This window comes from Oncorhynchus mykiss, chromosome 7, assembly GCF_013265735.2.
Source record: "Oncorhynchus mykiss isolate Arlee chromosome 7, USDA_OmykA_1.1, whole genome shotgun sequence".
Taxonomy (NCBI): domain Eukaryota; kingdom Metazoa; phylum Chordata; class Actinopteri; order Salmoniformes; family Salmonidae; genus Oncorhynchus; species Oncorhynchus mykiss.
In genome coordinates, this window is record NC_048571.1 from 72147524 (window position 1) to 72167162 (window position 19639).

General features: G+C 42.6%; 1 protein-coding gene across 7 annotated transcripts in view; it reads right to left on the reverse strand.

The window, feature by feature from the left end:
• The window catches only part of LOC110528436 (ERC protein 2), a 99229-nt gene that overhangs the window by 26008 nt on the left and 53582 nt on the right, over window positions 1–19639 (reverse strand). For 5 of the 7 annotated variants that reach the window (XM_036984016.1, XM_036984015.1, XM_036984013.1 and 2 more), the window contains exons 6-12: window positions 17291–17446; window positions 15692–15859; window positions 12610–12777; window positions 7059–7196; window positions 5405–5545; window positions 5031–5171; window positions 206–241 (exon numbers count right to left, since the gene is read on the reverse strand). In XM_036984016.1, coding sequence (XP_036839911.1) covers window positions 206–241; window positions 5031–5171; window positions 5405–5545; window positions 7059–7196; window positions 12610–12777; window positions 15692–15859; window positions 17291–17446 — 948 coding nt within the window. The remainder of the gene's footprint in view (window positions 1–205; window positions 242–5030; window positions 5172–5404; window positions 5546–7058; window positions 7197–12609; window positions 12778–15691; window positions 15860–17290; window positions 17447–19639) is intronic. The other 2 variants (XM_036984014.1, XM_036984017.1) reach the window with 1 other exon arrangement.

Sequence of the window (19639 nt, forward strand, 5' to 3'; positions counted from 1 at the left end):
TCATACTTATACAGTGTAAAGATCAACATGTCTACATTATCTGAAAGAGATACCAGGGACAGTGGGACTGAGACCATGTGGCCATGACACGATTACGCACTAGCTAGCTAGCATGTTCCAGGGTTTTAGAGAAGCTTTTGGTGGGTGTCCTCATGCTTTCAATATGTGCCACCACAGAGAGCTCCAGATGGAGCAAAGGACTTACAGGGTTGTTCATCTGAGTGAACAGCTGCTCTGCTTGCTACATTGCAAAGGAAGGTGGTGAAGGGGGGAGACGAGGAGGGAGGGGGAGGGGGGAGATCGGGGAAGATAGCATTAGCATGTAGCTACATTAGCCAGAGGAGAGTAGAAACAGCAGGATCCGGGGAGAACAGACTAGCCTGGTACCAGATCTGTTCATCCCAAACAGACAATGACCAAAGGAGTTGGCAAGACAGCACAAACAGTTCTGGGACCAGGCTAAGAAAAATTATGTTACATGTTAGCCTACATGTTACATGTTAAAGGAGTGTCAATATAGAGAACATGTTTAATGTACATCTTGAACAGTATGTTGAGACCATAGAAATAAAATTACACCCAATTTGGAAGCCGGTCCATCCATCATGGAACATTGACTTGATTTTGTAATTGGATTTCTATGGTTGAGACAGCTAGGAGGAGGATGAGGAGTGAGGAGTGAGGAGGATACAGAATGGGTGGTTATGGGACAGAGAGACACAAGGAGGAGATCTGATGGACATCTTTGCTCCCCATCTCAGGGGTTCTACGGTGTTGTAGGAACATTAGGTGAACGTTATCCAGACATAACGATTTCCACTAGTTACCACAGCAACAAAATCAAAATTGGCTGTATGTCACCCGTTTCAGGAAACTAGGTGTACCTCACACGAGAGACATTTAAATGTAATCTTTAAAATGCCTTCTGGAAAATGTGAACTTTCATGTGCCTTAATAACAAACATGTATGCCATCTGTAAATACAAATAAAATTGTTAAATTACGAGCCTAGTTGGTTTAGCCACAGAAAAGCCAGTGTAACCGATGTGAAATGGCTAGCTAGTTAGCGGTGGAGCACGAAGAGCTCTCCAGTAGGTACCAAAACATTCAAAGGCCATTTTCTCAAAAGTGAGGCTACAAGTTCATTCAAAGCAGAATTACTTTCCCATTGTTCCTCAAATGCAGTGTATGATATACTATTTTGTAGCTCTGTGTCTCTGCTTTTATTCAATGTAAAAAACATAATTAAACATTTTGTTACATAATACCGAATCAAGCCGGTCACTCACATACTGTAAAAATGTATAAAAACAAAAATGTATTTAAGGTTAGGGTTAGGCTTAAGGTTAGCATTGGGTTTAAGGTTAGGGTTGAGGTTAGGGTTCGGTTTAAAATATATTAAGAAGAGAAACGGTAGAAATAGGCAGGGTTTATTACTTTGCGATTGTGGTAACTAGTGACGACCAGACATAACTGGTCCAATAGTATCCCGTTAGTAAGTTAATTAAATGCAGAAAACTCAGATCCGGGTTTTACATTCAATCACTATAGGTGATTGGTCAAAACCAAATTATTTGATTGCGTTGATAAGAGGGTTATAACAAACAGAGAATTTATGGAGGATTGGACGTTTTCACAATGTTGCTACAGCGTTGTATATGCATGTGCTAATAGTAGCAGCAGCAGCATTGAATAAAGGATGTGTGTTGGCAGGGACTGATGAGGAAGTATACATTAGACATGCTAATAGTAGAGAATGCTCTAAAATTATCCACCAGGGTTTGATTCAAGTTCAATCGAAGGTAGTCAATTCAGGATGTAAACTTAAATTCCAATTCAATAATTGATCAAAAAACCATCTACTGTATTTTCAATAAATTCTCAATAAACTAAAAGCTATTAACTTCTTGAGTGTAGGGGGCAGGATTTTTGTTTTTGGCTAAACAATGTACCCATTTGAAACTGCCTATTTCTCAGGCCCAGAAACTAGAATATGCATATAATTGACAGATTAGGAAAGGAAACACTCTAAAGTTTCCAAAACTGTCAAAATATTGTCTGTGAGTATAACATAACTGATATTGCAGGCGAAACCCTGAGGAAAATCAAACCAGGAAGTGGCCTCTATTTTGAAAACTCCATGTTCCATAGCCTGCCATTGCACCATTTAAAGGGATATCAACCAGATTCCTTTTCCTATTGCTTCCTAAAGGTGTAAACAGTCTTTAAACATAGTTTCAGGCTTTTATTTTGAAAAATGAGCGAGAAAGATAACATTGTGTCATTGTATGGCCAGGTGCCAACAGCGTTTTGCTTGGCGTAACAGAGTTTGGGCAGCCATTGCCTTTCCCTCTCCTACTGAAAAGGACAGTTGCGGTTGATATATTATCGATTATATATTTAAAAACAACCTGAGGATTGATTATAAAAAACGTTTGACATGTTTCTGTGGACATTACGGATACTATTTGGAATTTGTCTGCATTGTCGTAACCTCTCTATCCTGTGGATTTCTGAACATAACGCGCCAAACAAACTGAGGTATTTTGGATTTAAAAATAATCTTTGTGGAACAAAAGGAACATTTATTGTGTAACTGGGGGGCTCGTGAGTGAAAACATCTGAAGATCATCAAAGGTAAACTATTAATTTGATTGCTTTTCTGATTTTGGTGACCAAGCTACTTGATACAAGGTGTTCATAATGTTTTGTTGAGCGATCGATACATTTACATAAATGCTTGTCTTGCTTTGGCTGTAAAGCATATTTTCAAAATCTGACCAGACAGGTGGATTAACAAAAGGCTAAACTGTGTTTTGATATATTGCACTTGTGATTTCATGAATATAAATATTTTTAGTAATATTATTTGAATGTGGCGGTATGCAATTCAGGGGTTGTTGATGACAATTATCCCGCTAAAGGGATGGGTAGCGTCAAGAAGTTTTAACCATACCCGTATGTCCAAGATTTTGTGTCCAACAGGTGAATTACAGAAGAAGGTGATTCACTCAATCCAACCAGGAGACTGGGTGTGGATCCAGTCCCTGAGGAGAAAAGACTGGAAGCAGACCAGTTGGGAAGGCTCATACCAGGTTCTGTTAACCACCGCCTTTGCCATTAGAACAGCTGAGAGAGCCACTAGGGACCACGTTACCCACTACAAAAAGGTAGGAACACATACAAGCACCGCTGATCACACACAGAGTTAGGGGAAGAACCGAGTACCAACAAGGTTCGGGGGTTACCTCCTTAACGAAGATCCCTTATTCCGACCTCTAATTACTGTGTGTGTTCTTAGAAGTGTGAGTATGGGGTGGTACCTAGCAGACTGACTAAGGGCAGGAGAGGGTTGGCGGTTTTTGGGAATATTAGGGACTCTGAGCTGCATCATAGTCTTGGTAATCTTTCTGATACATTCAGATCCACCACCTTTCTGTACTAACTATATGATGCCGTTGTCATTGATAAGAAGTAAAAGATAAACTATATAATACACTGACCATCAAGGATGAGTGACTTACAGAATAGGAGTCAAATAAGTTATCGGAGAACTCTGGGGTGGATACCTCACTGACTGGGTGGTTCGACAGTATGTTTGGAAAATTGATTTTTTTAATAATTACTGTGTTATGAGCTGCTTTCACCTGTATGAGTGTGTTGGTGTTGTGTGGTTTCTGTTTGATTCCGTGTGTGAGAGGTTTAATTACCAGGACTCTAGCGAGATCGATGACGCAGCAAATGATGAGGTGACAACTACATGCCTCCAAACCTAGTAGATGCCACTGATTCCTTCAACCATGAGGAGCCCATGCTGGATGAGACAATCTTCAATGTTTAGACAGACTGTTTATTTAATGAAGATTATAATGAAAATCCTAAAAAGAAGAGTTATTATTGAATATAGGCCTAGAACAGTCGTTGATGAGTATATGATGTAAATACATGTATTGGTTTTGTTTGCTTTTGTGTGACATTTATAATTCCAATAAAGGTTGAAATATTAGTGTGTAATATTTAGTTAAAGGGTTGATTGATAAGATCATTTATATGTTTAAAGTAATGACTAAAGGATTCCACCTTGAAATCATATAATTGTATAAAATGTGTTAAGAGTCATAGTGTAGGAGTTATAAAATGACTGTTTTTGCATTTTTGACTTCAGAACATTCTCTGAATAAAGAACCAACCTTTTGCAGAAATCTGGGACTTTGCCTAATTCTTATTAACCCTAGCTTTACAACCTAGGGGGGATTGTTCAAAGTTATAGTGATTGTTATCATATTTTGGATTGAAAATTCTTGTGACAGTGGTTTAAAGGAAAGTTCAGTATTTTCCAACCTAATGTAAGATGGTTCCTCGTACTGAAAGTAGTCTACGGGCCAGGATATTCTGTAATACATGGTTCGGTTTTCTTTAAACAGCCACTACAAACTTCAGCTAATTTTAGCCACAGCTAGCTAAAAAGCAACGGAAGTGATAGGGGAAAACACACAATACTGAACTTCCCTTTTAATGTGACTATCCATGCCAGCTGGACTTGATACAGGGTAAAATAAAAGTCTTCATCAGCCATACAGGTATAACACTGTCTACATACTGCAGGGTTAGACTGAATTGTAAAAATGCAACTGAAGGTAAACAGATTAGTAGAAGACATTATCATGGTATAAAAGGGATCTCTTCCACTTGTTTCCTTGAACCATTTAACCTAATACTTGCTGAACTGTGCACAATGCACTGTAGGTTTCTCACCGTTACCAAACACTGTAAGTAAGCTCTGTACCATACAGTGTTACTACAAATCCTTGCCATCCCTTTAACAGGGATTCTAACAGTGATTTTAACTGACAGACTAAATCATTGAGGCCGTCCCAAATGAGTTGTTCAGGTGGTCATTGCTAGTTTACATAATAGACATCAGAATGAAACCGCAAAGGCCTCTGGGAGTATGCTGTATTTTTGAATCCCAGCCATGCATTCCCCACTTTCATTTACACTTTTAAGTTGTGCAGTGCTAGGACACCTACCTTCTGTAACTGTGTCTCCAACTTGCTACACTCCTCTTTCTTCTGCTCGATGGCCATCTCCAGAGACTTGAGCTTGGATTCTTTCTTCAGGCTGGAGGAGGCCAGGGAGGAGGCATGCTCCTTCAGGTCAATGAGACAGGACTTCAGGGGGACAGACAGGGACAGCACTGACAGTTAGGACCAGTCCAGACCAGGTGGCACAGCACAGTAAAAACACTGAACAGTCCTAACTGGGTCACGCTACCAGAGGGAGCAGCGTTCCATGTATTGGAAAGGGTACAGTTATTTTGCTCACTGTTCACTGCCAATTGTTCATGCAATACACATGTACTGTATATTCACACAAACAAATACACACGCACACACGCACTGACCTCCTTCTCTGTTAATTCCATATGGAGGGTGTTGACTTTCTCCTTGAGGTCCTTGTTCTCCTTCTTATAGGACTCCACCTCGTCAATCCTCTCATTGTCCTCCCTCGCTCTCTGCTCCTTCAGTCTCTCTATTATCCGCTCCTGAGAGAGACACACATACACACATCCACACATTATGTCCACCATCAACACATTATGTCCACCATCAACACATTATGTCTAGCACAACACATTATGTCTAACACAACACATTATGTCCACCATCAACACATTATGTCCACCATCAACACATTATGTCTAGCACAACACATTATGTCTAACACAACACATTATGTCTAGCACAACACATTATGTCCACCATCAACACATTATGTCCACCATCAACACATTATGTCTAACACAACACATTATGTCTAACACAACACATTATGTCCACCATCAACACATTATGTCCACCATCAACACATTATGTCTAGCACAACACATTATGTCTAACACAACACATTATGTCTAGCACAACACATTATGTCCACCATCAACACATTATGTCCACCATCAACACATTATGTCTAACACAACACATTATGTCTAACACAACACATTATGTCTAACGCAACACATTATGTCCACCATCAACACATTATGTCTAACACAACACATTATGTCTAACACAACACATTATGTCCACCATCAACACATTATGTCCAACATCAACATATTATGTCTAGCACAACACATTATGTCTAATGTGTCTAACACAACACATTATGTCCACCATCAACACATTATGTTTAACACAACACATTATGTCTAACACAACACATTATGTCCACCATCAACACATTATGTCTAACACAACACATTATGTCTAACACAACACATTATGTCCACCATCAACACATTATGTCCACCATCAACACATTATGTCTAACACAACACATTATGTCTAACACAACACATTATGTCCACCATCAACACATTATGTCCACCATCAACACATTATGTCTAACACAACACATTATGTCCACCATCAACACATTATGTCCACCATCAACACATTATGTCTAACACAACACATTATGTCCACCATCAACACATTATGTCCACCATCAACACATTATGTCTAGCACAACACATTATGTCCACCATCAACACATTATGTCCACCATCAACACATTATGTCCACCATCAACACATTATGTTTACCATCAACACATTATGTCTAACACAACACATTATGTCCACCATCAACACATTATGTCCACCATCAACACATTATGTTTACCATCAACACATTATGTCTAGCACAACACATTATGTCCCCCATCAACACATTATGTATACCACAACAAAACGATCTATATCAAAATCCGTAATACTTTTGAAAACATACAGTCTCTCTTCAGAGGAAAGACGAGCCACAAAACAACACTGAAAGCAAGTTATTGATCTATTGTGTGTTGCTCACATTTCCATCTTAACTCAGTAATGCATATCCAGGTCATGTGATCTGAAATTGTGGGCTCTGGTTCTAAGTTCTCCTACTGTAAAACTCTGGGCCCTGGTTCTAAGTTATCCTACTGTAAAACTCTGGGCCCTGGTTCTAAGTTCTCCTACTGTAAAACTCTGGACCCTATATTTCAAAGTTCTGTACCTTCTCAGAGAGTGCCTCCTCCAGGGTGGCCAGGGCAGTGTCAGTGTTACTGGAGTCAGTCTGCAGAGACTTCACCCTGTCCTTCAGGTTCCCCAGCTGCTTGTCCTTATCACACAGCTGCTCCTGCAGATTCTCAATCTGGGGAGGGGAGATAGAGAGAAAATTAGCATGAGGTCAAAATAACTGTAGATAGAGAAACTGCATTAAAAGTTAGTTAGTGTGAGTGATGTTCGTAGGCTAAAAGACTAGAGGGACTGTGGTTGTGTCCCAAAAGGCACTGTATTTGATATAGTCAAAAGTAGTGCACTATATAGGGAATACAGTGCCATTTGGGACATATGACTGTTATGGACTTTTTAAGCCTGTGAGAGGAAGTCTTTATTATTTTAGCCAAAGACATCAAATACTTTGGGATCTCTGAATTTAATTTAAGCTCTTTTAGATTTGCTGGTAATTGAGGGAGAGGAAAGAGAGAGAGACACAGTTTAGATGTAAATGACTATATACGGTATCTCCATTTTCACAGTGAGATGTTTTTCAAAGATAGTAAGAAATAAAACAAGATAGTCTAGCCAGAGAGAAAGAAAGAGAAAGAGGGATATCTGAGAAAGAAACCAATCAAAAATACAGAGACACCTTGTACTGACAGAGAGTATAGCCATAGCAGAAAAAGAGACAGAGAGAAAGATATAGTTAAAAGAGAGAGAAAGAACGGGAGAGAGAGGGAGAAAGAGAGATGGCCAGGGTGAGATAATAACCCTCAGTGTATATTTTTAGAACACATTAGAGGCAGTGTGGCAGAAACTCCCTCGTATCCTCCTTTTCTGTGTGTGTGTAGACACACTTTTAACCTGAGAACAGCACAGAGACACTTGATGGACAGAGCTACAACCATCCATTTGTATCCTCAGAGACCAACTAGCCCAAGCATGTGTCCCAAATAGCACCCTATTCCCTATTTAGTGCATTTCTTTCGACGAGGGCCAATAGGGGAGGCAACCCAGGTCTCAGGGAGACAGGGATCCAACCAAACAACCTGCACTGATATACAGCAAGCTCTCAAATAGGTTCTATGTAACAATTCTCAAGATTTTTCTCATTTCGGGGGAGGGCTTTCTTGTTGTTTTTTAAAATTTCATCTTTATGTAGGCTAGTTGAGAACAAGTTCTCATTTTCAAATGCGACCTGGCCACGATAAAGCAAAGCAGTATGACACAGACAACAACACATAGTTACACATGGAGTAAACAATAAACAAGCCAATAACACAATAAACAAGTCAATGACACAGTATAAAAAATAAAGTCTATATACAGTGTGTGCAAAAGGCATGAGGAGGAAGGCAATAAATAGGCCATAGGAGCGAAAAAATTACAACTTAGATTAACACACAGATTAACACTGGAGTGATAAATGAGTGGATGATGATGTGCAAGTAGAGATACTGGTGTGCAAAATAGCAGAAAAGTAAATAAAACAAAAACAGTCTGGGGATGAGGTAGGTAGATTGGGTGGGCCATTTACAGATGGACTATGTACAGCTGCAGCAATTGGTTAGCTGCTCAGAAAGTTGATGTTTAACTTCTTCGATATAGGGGGCGCTCTTTTAATTTTTGGATGAAAAACGTTCCCGTTTTAAACAAGATATTTTGTCACGAAAAGATGCTCGAATATGCATATAATTGACAGCTTTGGAAAGAAAACACTGACGTTTCCAAAACTGCGAAGATATTGTTTGTGAGTGCCACAGAACTGATGTTACAGAAAAAACCCAGATAAAAATACAATCAGGAAGTGCCGCATTTTTTGAAACCGCCTTATGGCAATGACTCCTTATATGGCTGTGGAGGAGCTAGGAGTCAGCTTACCTTTTCCACGTTTTCCCCAAGGTGTCTGCAGCATTGTGACGTATTTGTAGGCATATCATTGGAAGATTGACCCTAAGAGACTACATTTACCAGGTGGTCGCTTGGTGTCCTCCGTCGCAATTATTGCGTAATCTCCAGCTGCAGTACTTTTGCGTTTGCTACTGAGGAGAAACCCAACTGCCACGAATGATTTATCATCGAATAGATATGTGAAAAACACCTTGAGGATTGATTCTAAACAACGTTTGCCATGTTTCTGTCGATGTTATGGAGCTAATTTCGAAAAAAGTTTGGCGTTGTAAGTGACTGCATTTTCGTTTTCTTTTCTTAGCCAAACGTGATGAACAAAACGGAGCTATTTCTCTTACACAAATGAACATTTGCTATCTAACTGAGAGTCTCTTCATTGAAAACACTCGAAGTTCTTCAAAGGTAAATTATTTTATTTGAATGCTTTTCTTGTTTTTGTGAAAATGTTGCCTGCTGAATGCTAGGCTTAATGCTATGCTAGGCTATCAATACTCTTACACAAATGTGTCACGTTCTGACCTCTATTTCTGTTGTTTTGTATTTATTTAGTATGGTCAGGGCGTGAGTTGGGTGGGCAGTCTATGTTTGTTTTTCTATGTTTTGGGGCATTTCTATGTTTTCGGCCTAGTATGGTTCTCAATCAGAGGCAGGTGTCATTAGTTGTCTCTGATTGAGAATCATACTTAGGTAGCCTGGGTTTCACTGTGTGTTTGTGGGTGATTGTTCCTGTCACTGTGTTTGTCGTCACAGGATAGGACTGTTTTGCGTTCTCACATTTCTTGTTTTCGTTAGTTTGTTCATGTGTAGTGATTTATTAAAATATGAACAACCACCACGCTGCGCTTTGGTCCGCTTCTCCTCCTCCTACAGACGAACGCCCTTACAAAATGCTTGTGTAGCTTTGGTGAAAGCATATTTTGAAAATCTGAGATGACAGTGTTGTTAACAAAAGGTTAAGCTTGTGTTTCAATATATTTATTTAATTTCATTTGCGATTTTCATGAATAGGAAACATTGCGTTATGGTAATGAGCTTGAGGCTATGATCACGCTCCCGGATACGGGATTGCTCGACGCTAGAGGTTAAAGTTGGTGAGGGAAATAAAAGTCTCCAACTTCAGCGATTTTTGCAATTCGTTCCAGTCACTGGCAGCAGAGAACTGGAAGGAAAGGCAGCCAAATGAGGTGTTGGCTTTGGGGATGATCAGTGAGATATACCTGCTGGAAAGTGTGCTACGGGTGGGTGTTGTTATCGTGACCAGTGAACTGAGATAAGGCGGAGCTTTACCTAGCATAGACTTATAGATGACCTGGAGCCAGTGGGTCTGGCGACGAATATGTAGTGAGGGCCAGTAAACTAGAGCATAGAGGTCGCAGTGGTGGGTGGTATAAGGTGATTTGGTAACAAAACGGATGGCACTGTGATAGACTGTATCCAGCTTGCTGAGTAGAGTCTTGGAAGCTATTTTGTAGATGACATCGCCGAAGTCGAGGATCGGTAGGCTAGTCAGGTTGACTAGGGTACGTTTGGCGGCGTGAGTGGAGGAAGCTTTGTTGCGAAATAGAAAGCCGATTCTAGATTTGATTTTGGATTGGAGATTAATATTAATCATAATTAATATTAGTCTGGAAGGAGAGTTTATAGTCTAGCCAGACACCTTGGTATTTATAGTTGCCCACATATTCTAGGTCGGAACCGTCCAGGGTGGTGATGCTAGTCGGGCGGGCGGGTGCGAGCAACGAACGGTTGAAAAGCATGCATTTGGTTTTACTAGCGTTTAAGAGCAGTTGGAGGCCACAGAAGGAGTGTTGTATGGCATTGAAGCTCGTTTGGAGGTTAGTTAGCACAGTGTCCAAGGAAGGGTCAGAATTATACAGAATGGTGTCGTCTGCGTAGAGGTGGATCGGGGAATCGCACCCGCAGCAAGAGCGACATCGTTGATATATACAGAGAAAAGAGTCGGCCCGAGAATTGAACCCTGTGGTACCCCCATAGAGACTGCCAGATGTCCGGACAACATGCCCACGAATTTGACACCAACTACAACTCTGTAGTTGGGCCAAAATGGGCCAAAATACCAGCAACAGTGTGTGAAAACCTTGTGAAGACTTACAGAAAATGTTTGACCTCTGTCATTGCCAACAAAGGGTTTATAACAAAGTATTGAGATAAACTTTTGTTATTGACCAAATACTTATTTTCCACCATAATTTGCAAATAAATTCATTAAAAATCATACAATGTGATTTTCTGGATTTTTTTCTCATTTTGTCTGTCATAGTTGAAGTGTACCTATGATGAAAATTACAAGCCTCTCTCATCTTTTTAAGTGGGCAAACTTTTACAATTGGTGACTGACTAAATACTTTTTTGCCCCACTGTAGGTCTGTAAGTTGGGGTTTAGGATGTCACCCCCTTTGAAGAGGGGGATGACCGCGGCAGCTTTCCAATCTTTAGGGATCTCGGACGATACGAAAGAGAGGTTGAACAGGCTGGTAATAGGGGTTGCAACTATGGTGGCGGATAGTTTTAGAAAGAGATGGTCCAGATTGTCTAGCCCAGCTGATCTGTACGGGTCCAGGTTTTGCAGCTCTTTCAGAACATCTGCTGTCTGGATTTGGGTGAAGGAGAAGGCAGCTGCGGGGGAGGCAGAGCTGTTGGCTGGGGTTGGAGTAGCCAGGAGGAAGGCATGGCCAGCCGTTGAGAAATACTTATTGAAATGTACTATTATCATGGATTTATCAGTGGTGACCGTGTTACCTAGCCTCAGTGCAGTGGGCAGCTCAGAGGAGGTGCTCTTGTTCTCCATGGACTTTACAGTGTCCCAAAACTTTTTGGAGTTATAGCTGTAGGATGCAAAGGTAATTACTTTTAAAGAATGACCAGGCATCCTCGACTGACGGGATGAGGTCAATATCCTTCCAGGATATCCGGGCCAGGTCGATTAGAAAGCCCTGCTCGCAGAAGTGTTTTAGGGAGCGTTTGACAGTGATGAGAGTTGGTCGTTTGACCGCGGGCCCATAGCGGACACAGGCAATGAGGCAGTGATCGCTGAGATCCTGATTGAAAACAGAAGAGGTGTATTTGGAGGGCATGTTGGTCAGGATAATGTCTATGAGGGTGCCCATGTTTATGGATTTAGGATTGTACCTGGTGGGCTCCTTGAAGATTTGTGTGAGATTGAGGGCATTTAGCTTAGATTGTAAGACTGCCGGGGTGTTAAGCATATCCCAGTTTAGGTCACCTAACAGAACGAACTCTGAAGTTAGATGGGGGGCGATCAATTCACAAATGGTGTCCAGAGCAAACCTATGTCTGATTCTCAAGATTTTTCTAATTTCGGGGAGAGCTTTCTTGTAAACCTGTCTGAGTCAAATGTATCAAATGTTTCCCTCAGATTTGCTCTTAGGCGAGTAGCTGAGGCCCTCCGAGTCGCTATCCATTACACGTATTTCTACTGAAAAGCATGTTATGCCTAAAAGCAGAGCTAGGCTCCCCCACTTCCAGTACTGTAAGCAATGGTTGGAGAAAACAATGTTGTTCACTGATGCCGTCCATTTAAACAAACTAGTGAACAATCGCAGTCTACCTTAACCAATCCCTGATCCTTAACCATGACCCTAAATCCCTGACTGCTGCCCCCTGCCCCTAACCTTCTTCTGCAGGACATTGATCTTCCTCTCCTTGACCTCCAGCATGTCCTTCATGTCTCGAATCTCTCCGGCCAGTGTACCCTTTTCTTCCGTCAGGTCCTGCAGCTGCTTGGTCTTCTTGTTCAGGAAGGACTCCTTCTCCTCCAGGCGCAGGCGCAGGGCGTCCACCTGGGAGGGGAGGGGAGGGGTCACAGGTCAAAGGTAAAATTTCACAGTTCAGAAATCAAATTCAATCAAATGGATTTCATAAAGCCCTTTTGACATTAGCAGTGGTCACAAGGTGAAAACCACCCCAACACCCAACCCACTGGAGGAAGTTTGTGAATGCTCCCCAAAGAGCAAAAGTGTTTAAGTGAGTCAAGTTGTCACAAAGTGCTTTCATAGTAACCCGGCTGAAGGGCATTTAACACTGAAGGGCAATGCTCAAAGTTCAACGGTATTATTATTGTCTAATTGACGAAGGAGAGTCCTCTCTGAAATACTTGGCATTTACAATACAATGTTCATTCCCCACTAAAGGGTATCGGGCAAGAGGGGAGGTGATACAGTTGAAGTCAGAAGCTTACAAACAGTTAGGTTGGAGTCATTAAAACTTGTTTTTCAACCACTCAACAAATTTCTTGTTAACAGACTATAGTTTTGGCAAGTCGGTTAGGACTATCTACTTTGTGCATGACACAAGTCATTTTTCCAACAATTGTTTACTGTCACGACTTCCGACTGCCGAAGTCTAACTAAAAATAAACAACATCCCATAAACCCCAGGTGGAAAAAATGCTACTTAAGTATGATCCCCAATTAGAGACAACTATAACCAGCTGCCTCTAATTGGGAATCATACAAATCACCAGCATAGAAAATCAAACCTAGAACCCCACATAGAAAATATAAACTAGAACAAAAACCCTAGTCACGCCCTGACCTACTCTCCCACTGTCTACGTGACAGTACACCCCCCCCCCCCCTCCAAAGGTGCGGACTCCGACCGCTAAACCTGAAATAAAAAGGGCGGGTGTCTAGTGGCGGTGGCGGCTCTGGTGCTGGTCGAAGTACCCGCTCATCCGCCAGCATCGGGGGCGGCTCTGGTGCTGGTCGAAGTACCCGCTCATCCGCCAGCATCAGGGGTGGCTCTGGTGCTGGTCGAAGTACCCGCTCATCCGCCAGCATCGGGGGCGGCTCTGGTGCGGGACGAAGTACCTGCTCATCCTGCGGATCCAGCCATGGATCTTGAAGTTCTGGACCGTTCACCGTCGCAAGAGGTTCCGGACTATTGACCGTCTCAGGAGGTTCCGGACTGTGGACCGTCGTTGGAGGTTCCGGACTGTGGACCGTTGTTGGAGGTTCCGGACTGTGAAACGTCGCCGGAAGCTCTGGACTGGGAACTGTCGCCGGAAGCCTGATGAGTGGGGCCGGCAATGGTGGTACCGGGCTGGTGACACGCACCTCACAGCGAGCGAGAGGAGCAGGCACAGGACGTACTGGACTGGGGAGGCTTGACATCATGGGAAAATCAAAAGAAATCAGCCAAGACCTCAGAAAGAAAAATGTAGACCTCCACAAGTCTGGTTTATCCTTGGGAGCAATTTCAAAAGGCCCAAAGGTACTACATTCATCTGTACAAACAATAGTACGAAAGTATAAACACCATGGGACAATACAGTCACACCGCTCAGGAAGTAGACGCGTTCTGTCTCCTAGAGATGAACGTACTTTGGTACGAAAAGTGCAAATCAATCCCAGAACAACAGCAAAGGACCTGGTGAAGATGCTGGAGGAACCAGGTACAAAAGTATCTATATCCACAGTAAAACGAGTCCTATATCGACATAACCTGAAAGGCCTCTGAGCAAGGAAGAAGCCACTGCTCCAAAACCGCCATAAAAAAGCCAGACTACGGTTTGCAACTGCACATGGGGACAAAGATCGTACTTTTTGGAGAAATGTTTCCTGGTCTGATGAAACAAAAATAGAACTGTTTGGCCATAACCACCATCGTTATGTTTGAAGGAAAAAGGGGGATGCTTGCAAGCCGAAGAACACCATCCCAACCGTGAAGCACGAGGTGGCAGCATCATGTTGTGGGGGTGCTTTGCTGCAGGAGGGACTGGTGCACGTCACAAAATAGATGGCATCATGAGGAATTAACAATTATGTGGACATATTTAAGCAACATCTCAAGACATCAGTCAGAATGTTAAAGCTTGGTCGCAAATGGGTCTTCCAATTGGACAATGACCCCACGCATACTTCCAAAGTTGTGGCAAAATAGTTTAAGGACAACAAAGTCAAGGTATTGGAGTGGCCATCACAAAGCCCTGACCTCAATCCCATAGAAAATGTGTGGGCAGAACTGAAAAGGCGAGTGCGAGCAAGGAGGCCTACAAACCTGACTCAGTTACACCAGCTCTGTCAGGAGGAATGGGACAATATTCACTCAACTTATTGTGGGAAGCTTGTGGAAGGCTACCGAAACATTTGACCCAAGTTAAACAATTAAAAGGCAATGCTACCAAATACTAATTGAGTGTATGTAAACTTCTGACCCACTGGGAATGTGATGAAAGAAATGAAAGCTGAAATAAATCATTCTCTCTACTATTTCACATTCTTAAAATAACGTGGTGATCCTAACTGACCTAAGACAGGGAATTTTTACTAGGATTCAATGTCAGGAATTGTGAAAAACTGACTTAAAATGTATTTGGAAAAGGTGTATGTAAACGTCTGACTTCAACTTTATGTAAGTGTGTGATGCAGAGGACCAGGAGAGAGTGATATAATGTGCCCTTAGATGTGGACCAAAACAGGACAAGGACCAAAATACATGCAGGGGAAAAAACATTTTATTAATGACCCCAACGAGATTCTGCACACATCATTTAAACGTAAATATTTTACATCATCCAAGGGTGTACATAGGCATGTGTGTGTGTGTGTGCACGCGCGTGCTGGTGCGTGTGTGTGCTTGTCTGCATATGTGTGTGTGTGTGTGTGTGTGTGTGTGTGTGCGCGGTGTGTGTGTACGGTGTGTGTGTACGGTGTGTGTGTGTGTGTGTACGGTGTCTGTGTACGGTGTAGCTACCTCTGTCTGCAGTATGGCAGCGCGCTGCTCCTTAGCAGTGAGGGACTCTTTGAGAACCTCTATATGCTGTTTGCAGTCTGAGTTCTGGTTGTTCAGGGTCTCCAGCTTGGTCTGCAGGGCCAGCAGCTCAGACTCCTTCTTGGACAGCTCCTGCTTCAGCTGGTCAATCTGTGGAGGAGAGACACACATACACACACAGAACAGGGAGTATCACAACTAGCTATTGTATGAAGTTGACAGCTAACTAGTATGATTATGGCAGGTGTGTGCCTGTATGTGTGTGTGTGTGTTTGTATTAGGTGTCTGTGTATGACTGTACTGAGTGTGTTTTGTGCAGTGGACATTGGACAGAACAGCCTCTCACAGAAATGGGCTGACAGTTTATCCACTGTGTTCCTTTCAGCCAGGATCTCCTCTCACTAAAGATGCATTTTGGATTGACTCTCCTGCATTATTCATGAGGTATACATCAGCCCTATCTATGATTGATGAATAATGGGTTAAAAAAACGCGACTGGGAGGTCTGTGGGACTCCTGTGGCGGGTCGGGCACAATGCACGCTAACCAGGTCGCTAACCAGGTCGCATCCAACCCGGAAGCCAGACGGAAGCCAGACACATTGGTGCGGCTGGCTTCCGGGTTGGATGCGCACTGTGTTAAGAAGCAGTGCGGCTTGGTTGGGCTGTGTTTCGGAGGACGCATGGCTTTCGACCTTCATCGCTACAACTCCGTAAGGGAGTCTTGTAGCGACAATTGGATACCACGAAATTGGGGAGAAAAGGGGGTAAAATTGAAATAAATAAAAATACAACAACAAACCCCCCCGCTGGATTCAGCCACAAATGGATAATATGCATGTGGAGTTGGATGTAAACACACGGACACAATTCTATAGATAGGCTAGAGGCTAGATGACATGCCACAGATAGAGGGCTCGAAAGACAAACACGTCTGTTTGACAGGCAGACAATGGACGGACAGACAGACAATGTGACAGACATACAGACAGGGAGGCTTAGAAAGAGGCTGGGAACTTAACCTGACTGTGAGACAACTGACGACAGACTGTATAATACGACTGAGCAAATCAAAGCTGGACCAACTGAATAAGAAGTGATAAGATAAGGGTTAATGAGAAAATTAAACGTAAGCAGTTTGGTGCAGTTGGTTCCAATGGTAATACTCTACTATCAGTCATATTCTACTATCAGTCATATTCTACTATCAGTCATATTGACAAGGCTTCAGATGTGATCAGAAAATATAGATTTTAATAACAAAATAATGATGTTCTTTATTGTCTTCCTCTGCTCTCTCTGCTGTCTCTCTGCTAAATGTACAGTCAGTAACAAATCAACAAGTAAGCATCTCCCAGTCAGATAGCTGCCAGCGAAGCACTTCCCTGATGAAATCAGTTAATTTAATACTAAAGCTAGTTTATTTACAGTCAGCTCTGTTCTGTTCACTTTGAACCTGCACAGCAAAACCAAGATTGTGAGTGATTGTGTTTGGCACATCATTCACACAGTAAATGTGTGTGTGTGTTTGTGTGTGTGTGTGTGTGCGTGTGCGTGTTTTTTCCTCTATATGTGTGTGTACCTTGGTCTTCATAAACTTGGAGTGGTTCTTGTAGACCTCCATCTGTTTGATCTCCTCCTCTCTGTCCTCGGTATTCAGCAAGCCGTTAGCCTTCAGTATCTGGATCTCATCCTCCAGGTCCCTGATGTTGCGCTCCAGAGACGCTATCTTGGTATCCTGGTCAACACACACACACCAGCTGTAAGACTCTATCTTGGTGTCTTGGATAACATACATACACACACACATGTACACACACGCACTAGTTGTACACTACATCCACACTTAAAATCCAGTGGTAGAACATTTCTAAAGGTTGACCAGTATACAAAACACAAAACACTTGAAAGAGAGGGAGAGAGAGAGAGGGAGAGAGAGAGAGGGGGAGAGAGAGAGAGAGAGAGAGGGAGAGAGAGAGAGAGAGAGAGAGAGAGAGAGAGAGAGAGAGAGAGAGAGAGAGAGAGAGAGAGAGAGAGAGAAGAGGGCAACGAGACAGAGAGAGAGACAGTCAGAGAGAGTCGGAGTCAGAGAGTCAGCGAGGAAGAGAGAGAGAGACAGTCAGAGAGAGTCAGAGATTAAGAGATAAAGAGAGAAAGAGCTCTATGAAGTAATAAGGAGAGCCGCTGCAGTATCTGGAGAAAAATCGAAAGCTTCCTCCTCCTTCTCTGCCTGCTGCAGATCCAGCTTGAGCTCCCTCACAGCCTCTCAGTGGATTAATCACCATTTGGAAATACTGAGCAGCACACATCACATCCAGCCCGGGACAATGTCAAACCCAGAAAGAAACGCCTGGAGAAGAAGCAGGAAGAAGGTCCGTACTGCTCTGTAGTCGCTCGCACATCAATGCAGGAGCCAGTCTCTGGACTGCGACTGCGACTCCGAGTGTAGCTTTGACTTCGCAGGGTTTTCAAATAAATAATACAGATTAGCCGTGGTCCGTCTCCCATGTACTCCTCCTGCAGAGCACTGAGAAATAACTCCTTTTCTTCTCCCTCTCTCCCGACCTGTCCTTCCCTCGACAGGTTCTGAACTTGTGAAATTGAACTAGAACTTTAGCAGGGGTCATCCAGAACTCAGAACTAGGAACACCGGCTGCATGAGATGCTCTCGCTATAGGATGACGGAAAAAACAACAGACGGTCCTGATCTAAGGGGTTAATGTGAAAGTGTGAAAGTTGTTATCATGGCCATATGCCTCGTCAATGCATCACTATCCTACAATTGCAGCCAGATGCAAGCTACCATAGAGAGAACATAGTAGATTAGTACATTAGAACATAGTATAGACAACAACATACCGTAGCTCAATGGGTCAGAGAAGCTATGTCATCCAATTGACTTCACTGCTACAGTAGATCATGCTGATCAAGCTGAGGATGTAATTCTCTCTCTCTCTCCCTCCTTCCCTTCCACCCTCCCTCTCTCTCTCTCTCTCTCAATTCAATTCAATTCAAGGGCTTTATTGGCATGGGAAACATGTGTTAACATTGCCAAAGCAAGTGAGGTAGACAACATACAAAGTGAATACATAAAGTGAAAAACAACAAAAATTAACAGTAAACATTACACATACAGAGGTTTCAAAACAGTAAAGACATTACAAATGTCATATTATATATATACAGTGTTTTAACAATGTACAAATGGTTAAAGGACACAAGATAAAATAAATAAGCATAAATATGAGTTGTATTTACAATGGTGTTTGTTTTTCACTGGTTGCCCTTTTCTCTCTCTCCCTCCCTCCCTCCCCTGTGTTCTGGCCTCAGTGTCATAAACAACCACACCTGTTTCCATGGTACCAGCAAGCTGGCTACGTGCTCTCCTTGGTGTTTGAGGAGTAATGTAGAGAGCGAGAGAGAGAGAGAAGAGAGAGAGAGAGTCAGAGAGAGTCGGAGTCAGAGAGAGAGAGAGAGAAAGCATTACTCATGCTAACATCAGCATCAACATGGCTGTGAAGAGAGTGGAGAGGAGCGGGGAGTTCCTCTACCGAGAATGGAAGGGGCGGGGCTTGGCTCTGTATGCAAATCCAGAGCCTCCAGGAGCCAGCATGTCATGTGACCATGCAATTGGAGAGTCACATGACAGTGGTAGGAGATGTTGGGGTTTTGCTCAGCCCCAATCCATCTCCATCTGATGTGGTGTGTGAGAGAGTGGCGTGCTGGAGGGCTGTGAGCTCATGCTTTATATTTAGGAGGCGATATCACAGCTCTGCAGCTACAGTAGACTGATGGGCTCTATAGTGGTTCAGTTACTGCTTTGAATATATTTTTCATAGCTTTTTACATGTTAAGTACCTTTGTAACATCATCCACACAGACTAGTCTCACAAGGCCATACTTCCAAATATCGTCTTGTTGAACAAAGCCT